At 39.8% G+C, this 27127-nt stretch overlaps 2 protein-coding genes across 5 annotated transcripts in view; one reads left to right on the forward strand and one right to left on the reverse strand.

The window, feature by feature from the left end:
- Positions 1-9086, forward strand: part of trioa (trio Rho guanine nucleotide exchange factor a) — a 129205-nt gene extending 120119 nt beyond the window's left edge. For all 4 annotated transcript variants that reach the window (XM_053613013.1, XM_053613014.1, XM_053613015.1 and 1 more), the window contains 11 exons: positions 312-492; positions 876-1642; positions 2471-2718; positions 2886-3024; positions 3125-3152; positions 3252-3414; positions 3561-3682; positions 3795-3873; positions 4593-4793; positions 4937-5075; positions 6344-9086. In XM_053613013.1, the coding sequence (XP_053468988.1) occupies positions 312-492; positions 876-1642; positions 2471-2718; positions 2886-3024; positions 3125-3152; positions 3252-3414; positions 3561-3682; positions 3795-3873; positions 4593-4793; positions 4937-5075; positions 6344-6889 (2613 nt within the window). In that variant the 3' untranslated portion in view covers positions 6890-9086. The remainder of the gene's footprint in view (positions 1-311; positions 493-875; positions 1643-2470; positions 2719-2885; positions 3025-3124; positions 3153-3251; positions 3415-3560; positions 3683-3794; positions 3874-4592; positions 4794-4936; positions 5076-6343) is intronic.
- A 2091-nt stretch (positions 9087-11177) lies between these two features.
- tinagl1 (tubulointerstitial nephritis antigen-like 1) overlaps positions 11178-27127 on the reverse strand; it is a 25283-nt gene continuing 9333 nt past the window's right edge. Inside the window, exons 4-12 of the mRNA XM_053613019.1 lie at positions 21758-21850; positions 21489-21603; positions 18918-19041; positions 18664-18814; positions 18354-18540; positions 17670-17715; positions 16838-16961; positions 14395-14440; positions 11178-14305 (exon numbers count right to left, since the gene is read on the reverse strand). Of these exons, the coding sequence (XP_053468994.1) occupies positions 14147-14305; positions 14395-14440; positions 16838-16961; positions 17670-17715; positions 18354-18540; positions 18664-18814; positions 18918-19041; positions 21489-21603; positions 21758-21850 (1045 nt within the window). The 3' untranslated portion in view covers positions 11178-14146. The remainder of the gene's footprint in view (positions 14306-14394; positions 14441-16837; positions 16962-17669; positions 17716-18353; positions 18541-18663; positions 18815-18917; positions 19042-21488; positions 21604-21757; positions 21851-27127) is intronic.

Consider the following 27127-nt stretch of genomic DNA (forward strand, 5'->3'; position numbering starts at 1 on the left):
AATATATGCCTTTATTTGTGAAAGTAATGTTCGTATTATATCAAAAGTAATGTTACAAAAGGATATTTATATATTTATTTGGTTAAGCAAAAAGGTCGATCAGGTAACACTTTACAATACAAAATGTTTACATATATCTGAACATATGTAATTATTTAATGTTTGTTTTTGTGTTTACTTTATGATACACAATAGTGTATACTTTAGTTTTGGTTTGTATTGCATATCGTATTTTTGTCCATAGTGTGCCGCTGTAATTTCAATGCGTTTATGTTGTTGAAGATAATAATTTGCATTATGTTTGTGTGCAGGTGAGCTGTTTGGGCCTGGAGGACAGTGCAGACGGTGACCCGTGTAAGTTTACCATGACCTCCAGAATGCCAAACGGCAGCATTGAGGCCTTTCTCCTGCACTCCTCCCACCCTGGAGTCCGGCAGGTCTGGACCCTGCAGATTAACCAGATCCTGGAGGCCCAGCGCAACTTCCTCACTGGTATAACGACCGCATTGCACTGTTTTGCTTTGACATTACCAGTGTTTGAAAGGTTATCCCTTAAGCCAGTCGTTAGGGCTTTGTACCTTGTTAGTTTGTGGTAAGACAATGTCATCACAAACCCAAACAGACAAAGTTTCTCCTGTCCGTCATAACGCATTTCAATTGACTGTTTTTCCTTTAACAGCGTCAATAAAAACAGGTAGTTTGCTGTAATGCAACCTGCCATAGCTTAAAGGCTAAACATCTAAAATCATCATTTTAATACATCACTAACAAAGGTGGCAATCAAGAAACACCTGTTGAGCAATTTGGACACAAAAGGATTAAACATGACGTTTTTCTCTCTCTCTTTCTCTCGCCCTCTCTCTCTTGTTTTACAGCGCTGACTTCTCCAGTTGACTATCAGAGGAATCATGTGGGAGGGAGTATGAGCACTCCGATGGGTTCTTCTGTCAGTAGTGGAGGGCAGGGAGTGGCTCGTGGAGGGGGCATGGCAGTCCCAGTCGCATCAGGCTGTCGCTCTCGCCCCTCCCGTATCCCTCAACCCTCCCGCCTTCCTCAGCCTCTTCGACATCACTCTCCTGCGCTGGGCCCCGGAGCCAGTGAGCCGGACGGCCCCAACAAAATCTCAGGTATGCCCCCTAGGCCCCTCCCCTCTTGCACTACAGACCCTGACACAAGCCGAGACTCTGCTAAGCTGAAGCTGTCAGACAGTCCTCAGTCTAAACGCAGTGAGCCAGTGGAGGATGTTTCCAAAGAGAACCAAGAAATTTCCGTTCCAGCCCAGATCCCTCGAGCTACGGTGCCCCCGTTAGCACTGGTGAAGCCCAGACCGGGAACTATCTCCCCAGTGGGCACGCCGCTGGCCTCATCAGGCTTCAAAGACTTCCTGGCACCCTGCAGCCCGGGGCCAAAGAATGGTGGCTGCTCCACACCTTCCTCCTCTACCAGCTTCTGGAGCTCCATACCAGGCTCTCCAGCCGGCCGGCCCGGCTCCTTCACCTTTCCTGGTGAAGCGTGTGAAACGCCGAGCCGGCCTAATCAGAACCAAAGCCACCGGCATTCCAGCCACAGTAAAGATGCGGACCGCATGAGCACATGCTCCTCGGCCAGCGAGCAGTCGGTCCAGTCCACCCAGAGTAATGGGGTAAGAGCTCTGCTTCAGCACTTTTTGCAGCTCAACCTCAGCAGCGATCCTCTACAAGATTCTGCTGCTTTTTTTTTTTTGTCCCTTTCTTGTCTACTCAAGTACTTACTAACCCCACTTAGAATCTGTCTTCTCTCTGCCTCCAATGACTGGGATTTCCAACTCTGCATTCCTGAACTGTAACACATCTTTACTGCCACTCAGTGTACTAACTTTTCCATCTTTGTATGTGGCAGATTCTGGAGAGACGATGTTCTCTCCTCTTTTACAGACTCTCACAGCACTCTCTCACTTCATACTTTTACTTATAAAATTTGAGGGACAGGCTTTCTCTCTCTCCTCTGTCTGGACTGCTGCCATGTTAACACTTCTTATCCTCCTCATATTCTACTTGGAAAATAATGGTCGATTTTATCAGCTTTTCTTGATCCTAATTTACAAAATTGTAGCTATAGCTACCTAGTTTGTATTTTCAGCCACCCAGTATAGTTCACAAAGTGTGTATAAATCGCCATAAATGTCTGACGTGAAGTCTGGTCTTATATCACCTTCTCCCTGTTTTGTGAGACACACGTTTGGTTCTATTATGCATGGTTTGTCAGGTTTGCACTCAAAACATAGACACTTATCGACTAAAAGCTATGAGTGCAGTCTAGTGACCACCATGTGGGTAATTAACTGTATATTAGCATGGATGTGGTAGTGTGGTTGGGTTTTGCACTACTTTTGTGTATCACTAGCTGTGAAATATAACCAAAAATAATCTCATATATTCCAGTCTAGAGATCATTTTTGTGTGTGTGTGTGTGTGTGTGTTGGCATTCACAGAGTGAAAGCAGCAGCAGCAGTAACATTTCCACAATGCTCGTGACGCAGGACTATGTGGCTCTGAAAGAGGATGAGATTAATGTGTGTCAGGGTGAGGTGGTGCAGATACTGGCCTCAAACCAGCAAAATATGTTCCTGGTGTTTCGCGCCGCTACAGATCAGAGCCCAGCCGCTGAGGGCTGGATCCCCGGCTACGTGTTGGGCCACACCTCAGCCAGCACCCCCGATGCCCCAGAGGGAACCATCAAGTAAGAGCAGCAATGTTGAAACCCTAACTCTAGCAGGAGTTGCAGTCAAATTTCATCATCAGTGATTAGATAGCATTTGTCTTACTGTAGTTTGAAAGTTTTTCTGTGTTGATTTGGTTTGCATTTCCTTTTCAAGCAGTTTGTATTGAATTTTATTTTTAAACCAGGAAATCGTCTTCATGGCACACGTCCCTCCGTATCCGTAAGAAGTCAGAGAGAAGAGAAAAGGAGGGAAAGAAAGAGGCCAAGCTTGAAAATGGATACAGGAAGTCCAGAGAGGGTTTACCTAACAAGGTATCTGTAAAGGTAACACACATCTCAAATCCTTGTACTGTAGCTTAAATTTTGACCATCATATCCCAGGTGTTTTTCCTTTTGCCTTGATTTTTCTTTTTTCTTTTTGCAGCTTCTAAATCCGAATTACATCTACGATGGTAGGTTTATTCACCTTTTGGTACTTTCTGGAAAATGCTCATTTCACGTCATTTGCGTTTAGAAAATAATGATTGGGATGATTTTTTTTTCTTTTCCAGTTCTGCCAGAGATACTCGTTCCGCTGAGTGATGTGACCTGTGATAAGGGTGAGTGCGTCACACTGAGGTGTAAAGTGTGTGGCCGCCCCAAAGCCGCCGTCACGTGGAAGGGACCCGACCAAAGCACGCTGAGCAACAACGGCCACTTCAGCATAGCTTACAGGTATGTGCGTGTGTCTTTATATCATATACGCGCTCAGAATCCTAAGGTACAGACTACACTGTGAATTATTATTATTATTATTATTATTATTATTATTATTAACACGTACCGCATGACATGATGGATTTAACATCTGCATCATGCAGTGAGACTGGAGAGGCCACTTTGCGCATTGTGGGCGTGGTTTCAGAGGATGATGGTATTTACACCTGTATTGCCACCAATGATGTAGGGAGCGTGATAACGACAGCTAGTCTCAGAGTGTTGGGTAAGTACACACACACACACACACACACAGAGCACACTGTAAAGCTATTGTACTGATGAAGATCAAATGTATCATGAACAAAAAAAAAAATCAACTCATAATCTCCTCATAGGTACCTCCAGTGATGGAATCCGGGTCATGTGGAAAGACAACTTTGAGTCTTTCTACACTGAGGTGGCAGAATTGGGCAGGTAAGATTGAAATCTTTTAAATCTATATGAACGACTTGTTATGTTATGAAGAACTTATGCTTGTTATATGGAGTCATGTTGGGGATTTCTGGGTTCATTTTGGATTTGATTAATAAAATGATTCTTAATGCATGTCCGTTTGTGATATTTTTTTTCTGTATAAACTCTTTCTGCTTTTAAAACACTGCTGGCAAAAATCATTTTCAACCACCATGAGAAACGCTTTATATTAGGTTTGTACAAATGAACTGAACTTTTGAGAAATGTGTCCAGAACACTGCTGTATATTAAATTAAATAAAAGCTAATCTAAAACGACAAAGTTTGTGACAAGACGACAATCTTGTCTTCAATTACTTTGTTAATAAATTAAAGGCTCAATGCTAGAAATAAAAACAGAAAATTTGAAGTAATTACAATTTAACCAGCATTTTACAAAGAATTTATTTTTTCCAGAATGTTGGACTGTTGACCATTTTTATTAAAACATGTAAGCAAAGGTCCAATGTTGATGTTTTGTGCATCAACACAGAATCCTGCAAAGGAGAATCATATAATGATTAACGATAAATCTGAGTCTGTTGATGGTTCGAACATTTCCACCTTGCTTGTGATATAGGACCGTGTAGCTCTAAATGAGGGTGAGATGATGTGCGTGAGGTCGTGTATAACTTGAACGTTGAATTTAATCGAGAGTGATTCGTGTGTTTTTTGTGTCAGGGGCCGCTTTGCTGTGGTGAAACGCTGTGACCAGAAGGGAACCAAAAGGACTGTAGCTGTTAAACTGGTCAATAAGAAACTAATGAAGCGTGATCAGGTCACACAGGAACTCAGCATTTTAAAAAGACTGCAGCATCCTCATATAATCAGCCTACAGGACATCTTTGAGACCCCCAGCAGTTACGCACTCGTCCTTGAGATGTGAGTACACTCCTGTAGTCATACATGCACAAAAACACTGCATCTTTTGTAGTGACACCCACACAATGAACACATAAATGGTACATAAATGCATTATTACGCAGAGCCTGTGTGTGTCTGACTAATTGCATGTGCGTGTTCAGGGCTGATCAGGGACGTCTGCTGGACTTCATTGTCAGCTGGGGGAACCTCACCGAGGAGAAAGTGGCCTTTTACTTGCGGGACATTTTAGAAGCTTTGCACTACCTGCATAACTGCAGAATAGCTCATCTGGATGTAAAGGTCAGTTTGAACACATCATATAATTTATGATGAAATGAGGGGAATCAGAAAGTGAATTATCCCTGAGCATGTCATTTTAAAACAGGAAATTAATCATGCACCCTCACACGTTTTACATACAATCCTATGAGTGGCGGCCAAGAGGCAGGTGGAAAGTGGATGCTTCCATCCGTCAGAGGCTTTTTTTTATTTTTATTCTTAAGAATCTACATAAATGCCCGAGTAACATCTCTACACGTTTGCCATCCATAAAAATCCAAGATCTAATATGCATAAATATGCAATATGTAAAGACCCCTGTATCTTCCATGCCATTCCTAATAGCTACCTGTAAACTGTCTCACAAGTGCTATTGCAGTATCTGACTATCTATTTTCCATCATCATATTCTCTGCTATTTGTTTAACAGCTGCAGTCTACTGGCTGTACTTCAGCTTTCCTGCTCATAAGAGTCCGAACTATTTTGTTCTTCACTAACATGAACTAATTTAGCTAGCTAACTAGCTTATCATGCAGACTAGGAGGTTTTCCACATCATTCAAAGCTAATTTTAGTACTTTTTGTACAGAAGTACCACAGATTTGACCCAAACACCAATTTATGCAATTAAAATCAGTCCAAAAATCTAAAGTTACAAATAAATAAATCATGATTTTAAGCTCTGGGGCACTTTAATTAATTCAGGTGATATGTTTCTAGATTGTGCAGATGTAAGAGTTTTATATATTTTTTTAAATATGCGTTTTTAATGTACAAGGTTTATATATATATATATATATATATATATATATATATATATATATATATATATATACACACACACACACACACACACACGGCGTACTGTGCAAAAGTCTTCAAAATATCAAATGCTTCTAATAAAAATAGTAGTGCAGTTTTATATGGAAAATAACTGGTGAGTGTTATTGAGCATCTTGCCGAACCAGTCACGGTTCTTCTGGAGACTTTGACTGTTGCACTCGCTTCTTATTTTTGCAGCAAATCCCAGCAGCCTTCATTATGTTTTTTTGTATGAAAAGTGCCTCTTACATAATATACTGCTTTCTTCACTGACATACAAACATTTTTCTGTAAAATTTCATTTTTTGCTGGAAAACTAATTTATTTGTCATAAAATAAAAATCTGTAAGTTTGTACTAAAAAAGGGTGCCTAAAGCTTTTGCACAGTACTTTGTGTGTATAATAAATAGATAAATAAATATACATATTAGAAACTACATGTTTTTTTTCCCCAAAATTTGTCTCAGCCTGAAAATCTGGTGGTGGATCAGAGCTCTTCTCAGCTGACGGTGAAGCTGACGGATTTTGGAGATGCGGTGCAGCTGAACTCTGCCCACTACATTCACCCTCTCCTGGGCAGCCCTGAATTTGCTGCCCCTGAGGTGGTTCTAGGTGAGCCTGTCTCTCTAACCTCTGACCTCTGGAGCCTTGGGGTGGTCACCTATGTCATCCTGAGCGGGGCGTCACCCTTCCTGGACGAGAGTGTGGAGGAGACGTGCCTCAACATCTGCCGGCTAGACTTCAGCTTCCCTGATGATTACTTCCAGGGCGTGAGTCAGGAGGCGCGGGACTTTGTGTGTCTGCTTCTTAGGACGGAGCCTAACAAACGTCCCGCCCCTTCTCTCTGCCTACAGGAGCCTTGGTTGAGGCCAGGGACTGGCCAGGGGTCTACTGAGGGCATCGACACCTCCAGACTCATCTCCTTCATTGAGCGGCGCAAACACCATAACGACCTGCGGCCGTTAGGGGGCATCAGGCCCTTCCTACACAGCAGACTCCAACCCAGGATCTGATAATGATAATGAAAATGCTAATCTCATCCTCTTTCAGCAGCCGAATGTGATTCAGAAAAAACTGTCAATCCTGCGTCAATCGAATTATGTGGAAATGACTGCCTCATCCAATCAGAGCCGTGTAGAACACAGTTCAGAGACGAGCGACGTCTGTGGATTAAATGTCCTTTCCCAGTCTTATGCTACTGGCTGGTTCAAAATATAATGAAGATTTGTAAGAGATTTAATGAATGGAATATATATCGAAACTGTTTTACTGATCAGCGATCAATTCAACCACATGGATTCATTTGTGTGGGGGGAAACAAATTGTATCTGCACAACAATGGCAGAGCTTTTCTGTGACAAAAGTGATGCACATGAATCTAGTGTGGAGAGAACCTTTTCCCCCCCATTTTGCCTGAGCCAGAGGGAGCAATCAGTTCTTTTGCGCTTTTACAGTATTCAAGTCAAAACATTTGTGAGGGGGGAAAAAAAAAATACTTGTGAGTGACAATAGGTACACGTCTGAGTGAATACTAACACTAATGAAGCAAAAAGAAACAACTGCGCAGAATCCACAAAAAACATTTTGGATTCAGCTTGATGGGTGCGACGTAAACTTATGACGGCAGTTTATTTTGAATCATTTACATTCAAATCAAAGGTTGTTTGGTTGCCTAGCTTAATAAGTTGCTTCGTCAAACAACAATCGTCATGCCACATTTAGCTGTAACGATTTTCAAGTGCTGCAAGTGAAACCTCTTAAACACTTTTTTTTTTTTTTTTTTTTTTTTTTTAAATTGCTTTAAATAGAACAAATTGTGTTGTGCAATTTAAAGATGTGTAAGCCTTACTTTGTACATAGATAGTGTCTACCATTTTATTTCATGTTTTTACTTTTTAATGCTATTTGTTCACAGAGATCATCCCAGCATGGGAGAGATGATAAATCCCAAGGGAAGATAGCCATAGGGCAGCCAACCGGTCTGAGTGGCAGTTCACATATGAGCTCAAAGGAAGACTGAATACTGTAAATGCACTCACGTTGTATGTTATGTTCCAGATTCTTATCATGTGCAATGTTGCCGCTTAACCAGTTTATGCAACTATTTATGAAGACATCTTGTTGTACCTGTAATAAATATATAGACAAGCATGTACTTGGTACTGCAAGTTCTGCTGTTAGTTGCATTTATTTGAACCTGGACTTTATCTTCAGTTGAGTATTATTTCCCTGTCGCGCCGCAGGGGCATCGTCTACATGGCACTTATGCGTTCTTGTCACTTTTCTGTTAATATTATTAGTGTACCAAAGCTCTGCAAGCTCCATGAGGATTTTTTGAATATCACATTTCACTATTCTAAGTTATACAGGGCAGGTTGTTTACATGTTTTTACCATAGCTTTATTTTTTAAGTCTGAAGATTTGTTTGCTGAATGTTCTGGACATTTCACAGAGATGACCTGCTTTTCACACTATCACACTATTAGTCCGACAGGTTTATCAGGCCATTTTTGGTTATTTAACAGCTTCTTGTGATGCCAAGAACTCATTGACTTAAATGTGAAGCCTTTAAATTATAATATTTATATAATATCTCATTGATAGTTTTTATACAAATTTAGATCATATGTCCAGGGCCTCAGATAGTTTTCGGTAATACAGTGGCTAGGAAAAGATTTTCAGCAATTTGACAAAGTAGTGAAATTTGCACTGAAGAGATTTTTCCTTTCCAGCTTTCTGTTGGTGCGTAGCCTACAGCCGCCGTTCATGTCCCTAAGCACCTGTAACTGATGCGTCACCTCTTTTAGCTCATTATCATTCAGTTTCTGAAACTCAGTCAGATGTGGGAGTGGTGGGGCAGAGAATCTTTCCTGTAGGAAGGACTGTGGTGGCTCCATCTGTGTCGTTCCATATCATGTCTTCTAATTTATTTGTCATTGTAAAGTTGTACAGATGCTGTTACGTCATGGGAAGTCGGACTGGATGCGTTTAAATGTTTCTTTAATTGTTTTTCTTTCTTTCTTTTTTTTTTTTTTTTCCTATCATTGTTTTTTAAGGTATGTATGATCATTGTAAACTTTTTATTTCAGTTATTTTATACTTTTGCATGTACATTTCTTTGTACATACACCATAAGTGTTTACGCAATATGTGCTGTAAATATTTTCAGTTTTGCCATCAGTTATTTTGAAATTAAACATATGGAACATTGTCTAGACTACTGTGCTGATTAGAATTGCAGTGTTGGTGTTGAACCGTGAGTCGTCGACATGGCTGCAGCTACGCGTCCTTCTACTTTTCACACGCTTCGTTTGTGCTTGTTAAGATCGTTTTTTGAAGGTGTTCTGAAGGTTGATGTGTAAAGTCTGAAATTTCTCATCACTTATAACTGTAACGGACTTGATATTTCAACAGTCTTATCTTTGTGTTCATATTTGAGGTGCGTCAGTAAGCAAGTCTAGAACTTTACCTTCATGTTCGTAACGGCGCCTTGTTCTGAGCTGACCTCATCTGCACTGATGATACCGTAATACTTATGGATGATGGATTTTTATAGTAAGAACTTTTAGTTTCTTTGTATTTGTCTTGTTACACTTATTATAGTAATGTTCTCTAACTGCTGTAACTACTGATTTTACTCTTGGGTGCTTCTGTACATGTCTATTGAAGTAGAAGCTATTGCCTTCTCTCTGAAACTTATGATTGGTTTGCAATCATTGAACGTTGTTTTTCTTTCTTTTTCATTCCAGACATCCAACCAATTAACAAATGGCAGCTCAGCCTGAAAATCTGGTGGTGGATCAGTGCTCCTCAAGGTGACGAACTTGAGAGTCAGTGCAGCTGAACTCTACTCGCTAAGAAACACAAAAACAAAATTCTGCCAAGTTCCAAGAACAGAAGCAAAAATAAAGAAATTACATTCCTTTTAGACCAATAAACGATGTTTCCAAACAAGACTTCCTCCTGAGCTTGCTCCCATGATTTTCCCATGATTTTTTAAATTCAATTTAAAAGTTGAACATGAACAGTTCCAGTTTAAACAGAATCAAATCACAAACAGGGTACTTAAGAAAATATAATAATAATAATAATAATAATTACTGTCAACCAGATCCAATTTAGTTGATTCTGTAAACACTGTGTGTGTGTGTATGCGTGTGCATAAGCTCCTTGCAAGTCCTATTATGTAGTACGTTTACATTTATTCATTTAGCAGACGCTTTTATCCAAAGCGACTTACAAATGAGAAAATACAAGCAAAGCGATATATCAAGCCGAGAACAATACAAGTAGTGCTACCGTACGAGATCCGTTAACTGAGTTCCAGAAGAAGCAAAGTGCATGGAGTAGAGGTGTAAGTGCCAGAGTAATATTTTTATTTATTCATTTATTTATTTTTGTAGTACTGTCATAAACAATCTTAAAAAGCAAGGACTTGAGCAAATCTTTAATTAATGTTTCGACACATTTTAAACAGGTGAGGACTTTCTCCTAGGTTCCCATTTTCCTGACTCATTCCTGCTTCATATCCCTGAACTGAAGCTACCGATCGGGCCAGAGAGCTGCAGCCGAGTATGACTCGCGTGTGTGAGACGGAGTGAGAGGTGTGCTGATAAAACAGGTAGCATTTCCTGCTAATTTCATCCTAGGACTCGTTTTTTTGATTGTCATGTTTAATGATCTGTAGTGTTTCGAGATTATTGCACTGGAACTATGTACAGTATAACTTTGCAGAAATGATAGTATAGGTTATAATAGGTTATAGTACTGTTGAATTCTTGATGGGTCAGAAAGTGTCAATTGTCTATAAAAGCTTCTGTGACTGTGCAAGGAAAGTCACAAGATTATAACAACGTAATCGGAGTAAAATCCCATTAAAATATTATTTAACAAAGAAAAATGTACCGCGGTTGATTTGGATTTTTCTGTATGATGTTTGTTTAACCTTAATCTAAGGAGTCTACAGTGTCATTGCTTTGTAACCGTCACCTCAGTAGCTGCGTATATAGTACGTATCAGAATGATTGATTGTTTTTCTCTCTTCTCGGGAATGTGTGTAGAGGTGGCTGACTATAAACTGTACATAGCTGCAGGTCATTACTTTGTTCAAGACTTTTAGAGAGAGTGCTGAGGTACCAGCTTCTTTCTCCAATGTTTACATTCCCTTCAAATGTCATAGTGGCACAAACTCTCTGCTCCAGCATTCAGTTATGCTGTAACTTGAGCTTATTTATTAACGATGAAAATATCTATGGACATTTTTAGCGATGAATTTAGCAATTACATGAGGAACCAAGACAATTTGATTTCATCTGCCTGGAATATATAATAAGGTTTAGTCACAATTCTGAGCATATGTTTAACTTGTAATCTCGTACATCAGTCAGAGGGGAAATTGAGTGATTGTGTTTGTATGATGGTTGGATTTAGATTTTACTGCATTACACCGGTGGACATTACAGTAGTTTGTGTTGCATATACAGTATATACACACAATACAAGTGACAGCAAAATAATATGCATTGCATCAAAGGGATATAATTTAGAAACCTGCTTCTCAAATAGTCAGATAGTCTTATATTAAATTCAAGAAAGAGAGATTTATCAAAGCAGAACACTCTAACCCAATAGAGACCCATTATCCATGAAGGAGACTTAAGAATACATCATCTGGCCAAAACCCATTTCCTCTGCATGACTTGGGTGCAGTTTTCTAGCACATTCCCTCTGTGTGAGGGGTTTATCTCTGGTATGGATGACTAGATGCGAAAATGAATCCTCTTACTAACTGAATGGATGGATCATGGAAGTCCATCACTGCTTTCAAAACAGCATAACATTAGATATGTGTCAAGTTTATGTCCATTAATAACAGCTTATAATGGTAATGATGATATATCAGAAGTAGAGAAATGCATTTCAGTAGCAGAGGCTTGTGTGTTCAGAAAGAAACACGATGCCGAATAGACCTGACGAATACAATCGACACCAATGTTCATCACAAGGGTTCACATTCCTGCGTGTAACAAGATGATTAGAGATTATACGGTCAGTGAGATCGTTACAGGCCGTCATGTGACTTTTCACACTGCGTTATGGAAGTATCAGAAATATTTAAAGTGAGCAGCTGTGTTTATTCTGCCCAGCACTGTACTGTATAACCTCGGTAACTCTTCGTTGTGCTCTTAAGTCAAGTGTATGTGATGCTGCAGTGAAGAGAAGAGATGTGATTTACAGCTCATCTTTGGCTTGAAAAAAAATCTGCACCTGATATACTAAGCTTGCGAGTCATGCTCAGTTAAACACTGTATCTGAGCACACATTTCTTCCCATATATGGAGCCCAAATGACTGAAGGGAAATTATAAAAACCATTTCCTGTGGGGAGAATATTTGATTTACTCCGAGCCTGTAAAATATTCAGCTGCCATGGAATCGCTTGGTATGATTACTATCAGTAGTGGAGACCTGCTTATATAATCGCTAATATAATCTTGGACATTTCCCCCCCCCCCTTTTTTTTTTTTGTATTTAAACCCCACCCCCCACATACCTTACCAGTAGCATTTGCACTGTTAGCATGTGAAAAAAATATTTAAAATATCATAATGTATCTATCACTGTGTAACACTGTCTATGCACATCATTTATATTAGTTTATGCCAGAAAGCACTGTATTGTTATAAGAGATTTCAGAATTAGGCAGGGTTGACTCTAGTCAAAATCACCCAAGAAACCACAGCAGTCCAGTACAAAAACATAAAAAAAGAGAAATGTTAGTTTCTAATATTTTAAGATTGTAACCATAAAATAATGATCAGTAATTCTTAGTCAGCCTTTATGTGTCACTACAAAAGTGTTGGTAACTGAAGCAGTGCACACTACATTTGTTTTATTAGTGAATTCCTCAGTCCTCGTAATAGGTCGTACGCATTTCTTCCCCCATGTCCTTTGAATGGTGGGGTCTGGGGACCCTCAGGGGTTCATGAATTATAGCCACAGTGGCTGTAATGTTTATAATTTGGTTACAGTGGTGAAAGTCACAACCCATTATAATCAAAGACTACCTACTGACTGGTCGCCCAATTTAACGGGTTTTAAACGGACCTACTGTGTTCTGTCCATGGAAAGTTCAGGAATTTAAAAAAAAAAGAAAAGAAAAAAAAAGCTCTTTGGCTCCAAGAAATAGGCAGAATATTATTGTCTACATTTAAAAAGAGTTCAGAAAACACATCTTCCCTTAGGGGAAGTGTGGACTTTATTTTATAATTAAAGGTGTCCCAGTCTACAAAAGGTTCTATTACTATTGCCTAAGATCAGCAAACTGATACTGAATAAGCACTGCTGCTATATCAGTGGTCATTATAATGCGTGTTACTGTATTAAAATTCATTTTTGTTTGATTTAAAAATAAAAATAAAAATGCCAGATCAGATATCTTCAGCATTCAAGCGGATTCTCAGATGGCGAGTTTGATGCATTTGGAATGCTCAAAAGAAAAGCCAATTACTCAGAAAAAGGACCATAACCAAAAACATATTTACTGTAAAAAAAAAAAATTATATATATATATATATAGCTGTTATAGTTCTTTAAAATAAATAAGTGGTAATAAATTCACCCTTTTAATTCAACCTCACATCATCTTGCCTTTTCCACTGTGCTACGCAATGCTGGAATGTATTGTCTGAAATGCACATTGAGTGAGTCCGAGTTTCACAGACAATGCTACTTACAGTTTAAAACTACCTACCAGGAGCTAATAAAACCAAATAAACAAGATTACTAGTATAGCCAATTTTGTTATTTAAAAAACAAAAACAAACAAAAAAATCCTGATTTCTCAGACTATGTGAGCTCATCGAAGTGAGCCTGTGTAATTGTAATTGTAATTGTGGCCACCAGGGGGCATTGTCGAGCTCACAGTTACAGGCAAGTCTCCATGAACCAGTTTTCCTTGGCCAATAACTGAACTGACTTTTCATTGGCATTTTCTTGCATAGAGGAAAGGGAAGCATTAGACCCACCACAAGGCTCATTCCAAAACTGCCCACATTCGAACAACAAAAAGGACTGGCTATTTATGAACACCTATCAGCACTGCCAAGAATAATATATTCAATAGAAGTTTGATGGCTCTAATAGAAACCGTATTGCAGTCTCCTGCCATAGTCCTGACTGAGTCTTTTGTGTTTGTTCAATCTGGCGATGAAGTGCACACGGATCTCAGAGGGAGGCACAAGGATCAGAGACGCACGTGATTGGGCATCTCTATTTGCGTCTTCCGTGGTGATGGCTGTGCATGTCCTCCATGGTTATCCGGCCCCATGCGCCAATCACGAAAGCCTCGATTTGGCATTCGTTTTCTCCTCGGGCAATGCGGAAGTAGCCACCTTCACCCCAGTTCTTGCCCCATGAGTTGGCAGCAATCTACAGAAGAACGTTGTTTTATCATTTCCAACTTTAGATTTCATGTCCAGTTGAGACATTAATTGTTTGAGTACTTGAAGATTTCTTACCCAGTACTTGTGTGTTTTCCCATTGTAATCTCTTTCTTCTCCCCACCTGTACAAAAACATAGCAGCAATAATAAAATATTTTGTTTAAAAAAAAAATCTAACAAAGATGCAGCCATGTACCAAGAGTTTGGATATATGACCTGCTTCTTTGTTAAATTCTTGCCAAATGTAATAGCACTAAATAACAGTTTATCAGTGTAATGTTGGTACATTTGAATATATTTGATCTCAACTCTCAGATTAAGCCTGAACCTAGTGCCCTTGAAACCAACAAAGGCAGGACTGTTCTTGTAAGAACTAAACATATCCAGAAAACAGTGCTGCACAGAGGCCAACATTCCAGACCAGAGGTTGATTAAGTAGAATTCCCAAACTGCCATTTCCCTCTGGCTTTAGGAAGGATGCGCGTATCAGGAAGCAGTGCATGCCTACCGCCTGCCTTCAAAGTGCATCAACAACATTTCTGAGAGGTATGTGAGCTAAGACTCTTAAAAAAGCTGAGGCCTGCCTCCCTCCTACCGCCATAGCACGTCTTGTTCTCAAGTAGAGCTGCTTTTCCTTAGATGTTCAAGCATCGCTTACAGCAGGCTGCTGCCCGGATGTTCCCAAAGGTCAGTTCAGAATGTTCCTCGTTTTATTTCTAGCGTGCATCGGAATAGTTGATCTGTCTGTCATCTGCCTCTGTGGGGGTACTTTCATACTGACTTGCATATGAGAGTGGAAGGCTTAGAATTAATCTGGGAATACAATCTGGGGAAAAGTCAAATCCTGGTTCATACCAACAAACCAGAAATAGAAAAACAAAAACATCTGAACACTGTGTACTAAAATAAAGAAAACAGAATAAGAAGACTTTCAAGGGAAAACTATGATGACTTGCTATATTGGATAAAGTGCATGGGTGCTGCAAAGTAACCCCCCCCCCCCATCTGCTTTATTGCCCTTGGCCTTGAGCGATATCCGATATAGCATGCCTCCTGGTTCATCCCTACCCTGCTGTAGGCTTCTACCCACTCTGTTCTATAGAGTCAGGATCAGTGGGTCAGACAGCACCATTCCACCACACTAGACATCAACAAGCTTTCTGTAAACTTTCCCAGACCCTCAGCCATGGCAGGATTTACCCCATAAAAACATTCTTGTTGCCCCTCTTTCATAAATCCATAGGCATTGAGCTCCAGTCATCAAAAGAATCACAAAGTCAGCGAATGATGCAGAGAAAAGAATAGCCAGGGTTCAGACAGCCACTCATCTGCCATGAATATCACCACTGGATCACTGGAGCATGACACACAGACTGGTTAGCCCAGCCTCCAGGCCAGTGAACTCAAACACAATCTTGTGGATGGCTTGGGTGTAATTTTAATAGTCTTTCACAGTATAGCGGACAATAGCATTGTCGTGGCTGCACAGTGTTGTTTATAAGATGGGAAATTAAAAATGAACAAGCTGTTTCCTGTAGATACTCATGAGTCATTCCTGAGTCGTGTCCTAGTGTCCTGCTAGAGGAATGCCTGTTGCTTCTGTAATTAACCCATAAACACTGCAGGGAGGTTGAAAAAGATGCTCACGACATCTCACAGTGATGGATTAGAGACACGTTTGGCTCGGGATCAATAAAACTTGTGGTCAACTTCTCAAAATTAACAAATCTTTTTTTATGATTATTCTTATTAGGATTAAATGAAATGGAAATATAATGGAATTCAAATTTAGGACATTTTTGCATTTATAGAAACTTAGAAGGAACATATTGAAGAAAGGTGAAGGGGAGAAAAATATTCATGTCTTCTAAAACTGTTCCAGCATGTTCAAACAACTCAAAGATCAAGTTCATGACTATACTTAGGCTGCTTAACAAACTGGCCATAATAGCCATAATGGTAAGCCTTCATATAACGAAATGAAAGTATTTGTCTGAGCCTGTGCTGAAACAGCTAAACCTGAGCATAACCCTGGCTTCTAGTTTCACTTTAACACTTTAGTATATAAGCAGAAGCCCTGTGTCTCAGTCTCTGGATGAGATCAGGGCGTGGTCGGCACAGCGGGGTAGGGTTGAGGTGGAAGTGAAGGTGGTGTAGACGCATCATGAGGGCAAGGATATAACTGAGGAGGCGGAGCCAGTCACTGAGTGTTGTGTCTACATTTTTGTGGTAATGAGGAGCATATCTGGATGTTTGGCAGAGCTTTGCGGACTTGACTTTTATCTGTATTCTACTTCATAAAATAATACATAATCCTCCTGATTACCTGGTTCTATCAGCTGAACATTTTTAGAAACAAACTAAGACACAACAAAAAAACTAATAGAGCACTTTATCTAATCCTGGTGGAGCCCTGTTGTGTCCTTAACTAGGTGTGTTCATATCCTCCTGCCTACTTGCACCACATGAAAGGAAAGATCACTTTGTGCTTTAGTTCTGTGGGAAAGGGCAGCTCTTACCCTATGATCCTCACGGAGTGTGTGCCGTGCTTGCGATACTGCGGTGCTTTGTGCACATTCACATCAATGTGTCGGTAGATTCCACTCTTGTACACAAAGAAGTCCTCATGCACCTCCAGGATGGCTAAAAAAGGGAAAAAAAGGCAGCAGACACACCCATTACACAAAGCAAGGCCATGTCAGGGTTTATTCTTATAGAATTGCTTTTCAATGGTGAGTCTGTTTATAGAGGCGTTTTGCTGATGTCACTCGTGCACCAACCGCTGACCTTTGAGACTACAGCCATAGTTCAGAATGGAGTTTATTTATTTATTTATTTATTTATTTATTTATTTTTAACTGATTGGCCTTGGATATATACTACAACAACAGATAATAATACAAAATACAATGAATGCTAAACTGTTCAAGCACTTTTGTCTTTTCTGTAATATTCAGTCCTAAAAATCAGGAAAGTTTGTTCAGATATCACGCTGTGTGAAAACTAGCTGTGAAACCAAACACTAAGAAAAGCACAGCATTTATACACATTATAGCACCTGAACGGCAGAATATCAAACGTGTCATCCATCTCATTTCTTGCTATTAAGCTGGAGAGGGGAAAAATAGGGCAAAAAGTGGCCTAAGGCCAAAATTCCCTCCTGAGAGAAACAATACAACAGAAGACTGGCACAGACTCAAAGTACCTCTGCATAGTATGGAAACTCATGTCTTTCTGCATACTCATTACTGCATGCTACTGATTATCTGTGGTAATGAATCAGAGAATCAGGGCATTTCTGGAATACCAAGCGCTAACAAGAGCACTGTACAGCTCCACGTTATCCCATACCTTGCACAGGCCCATTATCCATGATCTCCTTCATTATCTCCTTCTCCTATGAGTGAAAAAGGACAGAGTTCACTGAGTTGATAAACTGGTGGACTGTACAGTAAGGAGTAAAACATGATGGGGCATGCTGTAAAATAATTTTCAGAAATTAACATCGGTGTGTGAGGTGTTCCCACCCTGAAGTTGATTATTTTCTGATGACTGCACATCCTCTTAAACCACAGCAATTTGACAGCAATTACAATTTTTAATTGTACAAAATTAATGACCACTGTCTGACCAATCAGAAATGAGAATTCAATACGTATGAGTTTCAGGATAATACTGGAAGACATCATTATGGGCGAGTTGGTGTAACATCTGAGTAACTGTTGCTGATTGTTGGGTGTTTTTGTGCATTAGAAGGAAGGACTATAGGCATATACTGTACGGGATGTAGGTTTGCATAATTGAAGATGCTGCTTTAAACGACTATTCGTTTCTATGTGCGTTGGTTAAATCTCTGCACACTGAGTTATTACTGCTATTATCACCAAAGGAGGTTGTATTGAGAGAACCAAGCATGTGAGGCAGATTATGTCAAGTGTGTCTTATGCAAACCAACCTATTAGATAAGATCAGGGAGTGTGCTCTAGGTAAACTGGGTGTAAGGATATTGCGTGCTCTGGGAGTGTGTTTTCTTACATTTGAGGACAGTCTGTAGGGCGGGGTGGACTGGTAGATTTCGTTGTTGTAGTCGTGAGTGTTGGGACAGCGGGCTGTGGCCTGTCTCTTCCCTCGGCCCACTGAGCGACTCTGCATCATACAGCGGCTCACTTCAGCAGGGGTCTGCTGGGGCGGATTAAATGGATAGCACTCCTCCGTCACCACCCTGAAACAGAGGATTAGAAAGTGGAGCAAGTAGAAAACACACTAGGTATAGCAGTAATTATAGATGAAAGGTATTCCCAGCACTGCATCATTTAAAAAATATTGTTTTGCAAAGAGAATTTACCCTCTTCTCCTCAGGTACCACCATGCCCCGTCGATGCGTCCTCCAGCACAGCCGCCTTGGTTACGTGTGTCACAGGAAATCAGATTCTGGGGTGACAGTTGAGGGGTCATGTGTCCCATGGATTGAATAGAGATTCGGTCTGATGCTACAGCTGAAGAGATAAAAGGAGATGAGGAGAAAAGTGAAGTGAAGGAAAGCTTGTAAGGTTGCGTGAGCTTGTAGACACGTAGATTACAACACGTCCTGTAACTCACCTGCTGTGGAGAAGGCCCACGAGGCAGCACAGTTGCCCTGGTCCAGTGGCTCATGGATTTTTCCTGGCCACTTCTCAGTAGCATTGAAATAACTGGGCAGGTGTTCGTTATTATCCATGTTCATCTAAGGAATGTATATGAATGAGCAAAGGGTGTAATAAAAATCAGTGCAAGGCACCTTAAACTTTATACATTTTTAGTCTAAAATAGTTGATGCAGTGATTTGTAGTAACAAATGCTGTCTTCTTTATGAGCGTTAAAGCTTTCCTCTTGTGTAATGACCTTTCTTTGTGGAACTACCACATCGAGCAATGTATAACTGCCAGAACCTGTCAGCAGGTCCAGATGTAACTACATACCTTTTCTATTAATTTCACTGTATGGCCTGAATAATTCATGGTGGTCTTTGAATATGCTTTTATGGTGAATAGAAGCACATGATGTATTTACATTTGGAAGAATTCTAACAGCTAGATTTTAATAAAGTGAAGTTGATTTAAAAACATTTGCCAGAGTAATTGTAAAGATGGAATTACAATAATAAAGGTATGATCTAAAATAAGCATGGCCATACCTAGCTGTGAGAACACCGTGGTCTAGACCGAGGTAGTTTTAGAAGGGTTTTTTTTGTGAGTGTATATTTTATATATCGAGATATATATATATATATATAGAGAGAGAGAGAGAGAGAGAGAGATAGATATAGATAGAGAGAGGTTTTATGTTTTTAGCTGCTTATCATTCATTGTGTGAATATTTGCAATTTAAAAAGTTGAAATCTCTCTGTTTAATGAGCCGACGTCTCGTTTTCTGTGTGGGTCGCGTTAATCATTAACACCATGTTATGTAACGTTCTTCAACCCGAAACGATCCAGCTGTCTCGGCTAATCGATACGGATCGGTTGTAAAGTTAACTTTGGAAATGACTGGACTTTGCTGCTCTCCTTTAGAAACGCCCAGTCATGCATTCCTGCACTCCTGCATTCCTTTTGTTAATATCTTAATCATTCAAGCTGACATTTATTAGACATAAACCTTTGGAATGCATCACAGTTCAAAGTCCAGTTGAAGAAACGTGTCATTCTTGTTGAGATTAAAGATGTGGAAAAATGTGTGTTTCAAATCGTGTGTTTGTTAAAGTGCGTGTAGTATGAGTGCTGATCCTGAGCGTGTGCACGGAGCAGATAGAGAGCTTTATGAATGGATGTGTGTAGAAACATGCTGCAGGTGGAGACATGTTAGAGGAGAGGGGTGTTAAGATGTTTTGTAGTGTCTGGGCAAGCTATTGCGTTTTCTCTCTCATCTCGTTCCAATTCATTTCCCCTCTCGTCTGGAGCATTCTCTCTCATGCTTGTTTATGGAGAATGCCCAGGCTGCTCTAGCAGGAGACTGAAGGCCTCATTGAGTGTGATCAAAACAGCCGGAGGCAGGATAAGGGAGCACCCAACCAACCATACCATTAAAGCTCTTTTACATTCTCTAGCAGACGGGATAAGTCACTAAAGCAGACATCTCACAGAGATCTAACAAGTGTAGAGATTGTGGATGTTGTTTTTACATGAATGATTTCCAATGAGCATGCTGCATTACACTAATTACTGTGGGTAAAGGCTTAACCTGATGCGCCTGAGGTAGTCAAGATGTTAGGCAGACATTTCAAGGAGCCATGACTTTAAATTGATTTAGTTTTACACCATTTTCTTCCAGTTTATTCATACACTAGCTGTTGTCATACCAAACTGGAAGGATGGAGAGGCTGAAGGATAACACTTGCTTCATCTGAGACATCCTAGCTAACTAGGTTGTTTTTTTTTGTTTTTCTTTTAACTATTAGGGAAAACACAACACATTAAAAGGAGTACTCTGCACTGCGCAATATCAGCTAGAAACTAAAACATGATTCTGTAATGGTGAATAAAATTAGTTTGATGCAAATTCTTCATCACTACATATCCTTCTCAATACTGATATATTTGAGTTTTACTTTTGGTTCTCTTTTTCTCTGATCCTGTATGGTCATTTGTAGAAGGTGGTGCTTTATTGTTGTTTTTCCCCCCAAGTAACTCACTTTTTTCCATTTTGCTTTCATCACAGCATGTAACACATTCATACTTACTTTCTAGACTGTGTAAATTAAAATTTTATTATAAAGCCATTTCTTGACAGTTTTTACATCGTTACATATTATGTTTAATTGTATTAATAGTTCTAAATACATTTAATTAATTGCTGAGAAAAAGGATTTTCCTTTTCTCTTAAGTACCCTTTGCTGCATATCCGAATACCCTTAAGGCACGTTGGCCCCATTTGAGAAACACTGGCTTGGACGAGTGAAAGAAACTCTCAGTAGTCCAAGGCTTGAATTGTTAAATGCACTGGTACTCCAAATACAGTTCAACTGATAAAGAATGCGAATATGTCATCAGCTGTATAATATTTTCATAAATTCTGTGACATTTTCCTGCATTAAATTGCAGACTGGATGCAATCGGTTCTCAGCCCATTGCAGTGGGAAACTATCTGATCTCTGGACTACCACAGTGCTGTGTATAGTGTGTCTACACCACTCACCTGAATCTCATTCATGCTCATGATGGTTCGGGAAGGCCGCCGAGTGCCCAGCCGGTAGCGCAAACCCTCGTCCAGACTCATACCCCAGAACTGACTGTAGTTAGCCGCCTTCCAGCTAAAGTAGACAAGACACAAGCGATCTATTAAGTAAAAGATCAACAGGACAGTTTTTGGACACAAAGGAAATGTGAACTCGTGAATGTGTGTGGCATTAGTGAAGTTGGACGAAAGGCAGATTTCCAGAAGGTCGGTGAGTGCATGGTTCCTACCCATAGCTCCCCCAGTTCACTGCCTGGATCATGTCTTGTTCTATCAGGCAGGCGTGCTGCTCACAGACCCACTGGCCCGTCGCGCTACATGTACTAAAAAGAGACACACCAGGACATGGTTATCTTATACTCTCTCATTCCTTTACAAATATAGGCATTCAATTAATGCAGGCCCCAAATAAACACACACAGATAAAGGCTCGTTGAAATAGAAACAATAGAAAAATAAATCCTCAGTGGAATTTCCCTAATAGAGACAAATAGAAAAGATATCACTTAACTGCCTTGAAGAGAGGGAGGAGAAGTGGGCTGATGATGACTGAAATGGTAAACCTTTTATGGCTGCAGTGGTCAAATAAATCCCCATTTTTAGGCAGTGTGTGAGAGAGATGGGGGCAGCATACTCGAGTGTGGTATTTGAAGGAACTTTTGGATGTGATGGAATATTTTGCATGGCCAAGAAGCGTAATTAGTCATGAGGGAGTTTCTCTCCAGAGAAACTTATTTTCAAAAATTCAAATGGTTATGAACTTTAATAACTCTGAAAGTGAATCTAAAATATTACTCCAAGTACTTTTACAGTCATAGAACTAGAAACATATTTATTCAGAAGTTACTCCCCCGTCAAGGCCAGATTAACCGTACATAACTGTACGCATCAAGAGAATCCGGGGGGTGGGGTGGGGGGGGGACACAACAAAACCCAACAACAACTGGTCACTTTCAGGAAAGCTTGCTAAATTTGATTTGGGGGAAGCACACAGGTTCCTGAGCCCTTTATTTGTTGGCTGAAAAAGTCCCTGGTGCCAACCTCTGCACAGACAAATTCACACAGTAACATGCAAAAACACTTGGTCTTTAGAGTGCGAGGTGTCAGGTGACCTTGTGTCAATAATAAAAACAAAACGTGTTTCACATTCCCGGTCAGTTCACCACAACTGTTCAATTCAGGATCCTGACCCATGTGTGGAGCCCAGTGGACATGTCTGTTTCACTATGCTGACAAATCTTATACTAACCTTAACCTCAGTAACCAAACGGAAACCTTTTTTGCTCTTTTACCTTTTTTAAAATGTATATATAAACATGTAAACGCTACAGTTTTTGTGACTTTCCTCATGGAGTCCAGCCAAATGTCTCAAAGCTCAAAACTGTCATATTACTGCCCCTGTGGGAACAAAAATAAAAACATGTCCACACACAGTTCAGACCTGATTACAGTGTGTGTGTGTATATATGTATATATATATATATATATATATATATATATATATATATATATATATATGTATATATATATATGTGTATATATATATATGTATATATATATATATGTATATATATATATATATGTATATATATATATATATATATATATATATATATATATATATATATATATAAAATCATATTATATATTATATATATATAAAATCATATTATATATTATATATATATAAAATCATATTATATATTATATATATATAAAATCATATTATATATATATATATATATATATAAAATCATATTATATATATTATAAAGTATACAGAGCTCTGAAGGACCTTGTGATGCGAGTGTGTGGGAATGAGTGAAAGGCGTTCTGATTATGATCATACACTTACATTGATCTCGACTATTCTGTTTTAGCACAAATAAGCAAAACTAGGGTTTGAAGTACAATAGGTCTCATGTTCTTATACCCTTTAGAAACAGCCTGAGCTCCCAATCTTCAAAATGAACCCAGGTTCACGTCTTTCACTGTAGTCAGAAATTTCTACCACGTTTGAATGCATCAGAGATTTAGTCATTTTTCAGTCTGATAACAGTGAGACCTCCCAGGTATATAGTCTAAACATCTGCTAAGCTTTATCTGAGAGAATAATGCACCCATTCGTTTTTTTTTTCATTATTATGGCTCATTTTCTAGGGGGACATGCATATGCACACAATTTAATAATTATTAGATTAAAAAACTATTGAGAAATTAGAAATGGCAGCAACACATTACACAGGGAAACGATACATAACAGATTCTATAATTAAGTGAAACATACGGAAATTAAAATGAGCATGAGACGTGTGTGTCTCTCTCCTGTATGTCCACAAGCATTATATTACTGTCCATCACTGCTGTCCATATGTGAAATAATCACAGGATGTAGTGCAAGTTTTATTTTTCCCCACATGGTTTATTTCACACATGGTTCATTTATGTGCATTTGCTGTCTCCTCACAGCTCCAAAGTTGGGTAACTGTCTGGATGTAGATTCACATGTTCTCCCCACGTTCTCTGGTTTCCTCCCACCTCCCAAGAACATGTAGTACATACTGTAGGTGGATTTGCTATGCTAAATAAAACTCGTGTGAATGTAAGTGCATGATGCCCTGTGATGGACTGGTGTTCTGGCCCTGTGGGGAATTGTGGGTTTCAGATCCGTCATCACCCTGACCAGGATAAAGCGCTTACTGAAGATGAATGAATGTAATTTTTCCACTTACAGGGCTTGTGGTTTCAATTTTCATATTATCCAGGTGGCATGAATTTACTTGAGGTCATGTGCACTTTCAGGGTATAACTTGATTTTCATGTGATCCCATCTTATTCACATGCACCCCCCCCATAAGGTTAATGAAGGCAAGGCTGAGGAGGCAGGAAGCATCCTGACACTGAGCTCAAACACACCTGCAGTAAAACTGCTCCATATCTACAAATCTGGGATCTATAAATCTATTAAACCAGTCCAATAATAATACTTTTGTATGAAGTAGTTTATCAAAACCGAATGAGCGCTTTAAAAAGAAAGGCCCTCATGACAAGACGTTAATGAGAAGGAGAGAGGAGTGGAATGAGAGGGAGGTTGTATATATCCGTGTATGAGATAAGAACAGAGGAGGAGAGACTCGGGCCAGCTGGAGTAGCGAGCGGAGGAGAGCGAGCAGGATAAGAACAGCCGGACGTCCTGATCTCCACCCAGATTTTCAGCCTTATACTGGACTGCTGGCCAGAGAGGATGTGTGAGCACAAACAATGCAGGGGAGAGTTTGGATCAATTCTGCTTTCACTATGGCTTTAATATATTATGTTTGTGAGTTCTGCACGACTAAAGGTTATTTTGATCAGACTAAAAGCAGAGATATGAATTAAGCCTTGCTGCTTGTTGCTCCTTTCCCACCCCCATTTCTCCCAATTTGGACATTCCTTTTATTGCGTTTTCCATCTCTCTGACTCAAATGCTTTAGTGCAGGGGTCGGGAACCTTTTTGGCTGAGAGAGCCATGAACGCCACATATTTTCAAATGTAATTCCGTGAGAGCCTTACAACATGTTTAAATCTAAATACAAGTAATTGTGTGCATTTTATGTAAGACCAACACTTTTAAAGCACAATAAGTCTCTGAATTCGTTTTAATAACGTTGTTATGCTGTTGCTATCCAGTGATGAATAAAGTACTTCTTGCCATTGATGCGACTTCTGGTGCTGCATGGTTTTGCTGATGGCTTTGTAGTCTGGTTGATACTTGGTGAGGTTAAGCTCCATGCAGGCGTTGAGACTTCCATCCGTTAAACGTCATCGTAGGTTGGTCTTAATGTTCTTTAGATGTGAGAAAGACTGCTCACATGCATACGTAGAGCCAAACATTGTCAGTACAGCGATACTCACACGCTGCAGTGTGTGATATGTGACGGGAAGCGCGTTCCCAGTTTTGACAATCAGCTGGGTTGAAGTTTTTTCATTTCTCCCCACTTGTGTTTGCTCGCCAACTCTGCTTGCTGTCGTGCACGTCTTTCCAAATCTTCATTCAGTGACTTGAACTTATTCACCTACATGTCTGAGGCCTTCAGGTCAGCAGCTTGTAGCTCAAAATCTCCGACGGAGACACCGGGGATGTAACTCAGGTCGGCGCTGTCCACTGCACACTCGTGTGGATGGGTGATGAACTTAAAAAGACGAGTGCCCTCACGAAATTCTCCAAAGCGCGCTCTGAATGACTGCAGGAGATTAGATGTGAAGCCCGCTATGTAGTACGGCGTGTGTCGAAGTGCCGCTTTATATTTGACCGTTTCATCGATGCAATTTTATCATTGCATATTAGACACACTACAGAACCTGCTCTCTCCACAAAGGCGAATTCCTCTGTCCATTCCTGCTGAAAAGTACGATACTCCTCATCTTTTTTTTCTTTTAGCCATCTTCTTCGATAAAAGGGTTTCTGCAATTAGCTAGCTGACTACTTGATTAAAAGGAGGGAAGTTTACTTCCTGACCTCACAACGACCCGTGTACGTTACGCATTATCCAATAAAATTTGGTGTTGTCCCGGAGGACAGCTGTGATTGGCTCCAGCCACCCGCAACCATGAACATGAGCGGTAGGAAATGAATGGATTGAAATACATGAGAATGTTTTATATTTTTAACGTTATTATTTTTTTTTATTAAAGATTTGTCTGCGAGCCATAGGTTCCCGACCCCTGCTTTAATGCAACTTTGTAAAAAATATGATGGTATCTATTTATTTAAAGTTTGTGTAAATAAATGTTTCAGAACTGATCAGTGAGTCGTGTGGGAGTTACGGGAGTTATGGGTTATGTACTATATGTGTTTACTGGATGTTGGTTGGTGGACTCTTTTCTTTTTCATTTACACTACCAGTTAAACGTTTGGACACAACCATTTGTTTGGAAAACAATAATATATATATATATATAATTTGTTAAGCAAAACTCGACCATTTTAAGTAAAATCTTATTAAAAATACATTTTCTCTATTTAATATAGTGTGTCAAAACTTTTGACTCTTAGTTTACTTAATCTCTTTCTGCCACCTGGGATTTAATGGTATTTTGGATGTGTGCGCTCTAGATATTTTTATATGACTTACCCTCCTGTCTCTGGACCCCCTAGCAGATGTGCAGAGATGTCTGGATTGTCTGGATTGTAGTGATGAAATGAACTATCTGACATGGCAGTATATTACTGAAATGATAGTAGCGCACGGACACACTCAAAACCCAGACAGATGCTGAAATCAGCCACAAGTGCACACTTGTTCATGGAAACATGACTCATGGCACTTAGGTGCCAGAGAGGTTGTGCACATAAGTAAGGAATTACGTTAGTTCATTCTCTGCCCAGTAACCCTTTCCTTCATGGCTTAGCACACCTTAAATCATACACGCAGAACATCAGCAAAGCAAACCCGGATCATGAAACCCATTCACAATAAATAAAGGGTGTAATTAACAAACCTAGATATCCTGTGCACTTCAGGTCAATACCACCAGTAACGAGAATACGTACTGCTTAATTATGTAGCACCTTAAGAACACCGAGGGTCATTTTACCATGGGATTAAAAGGAAAGGAAA

This window comes from Ictalurus furcatus, chromosome 24 (assembly GCF_023375685.1).
Source record: "Ictalurus furcatus strain D&B chromosome 24, Billie_1.0, whole genome shotgun sequence".
Classification (NCBI taxonomy): domain Eukaryota; kingdom Metazoa; phylum Chordata; class Actinopteri; order Siluriformes; family Ictaluridae; genus Ictalurus; species Ictalurus furcatus.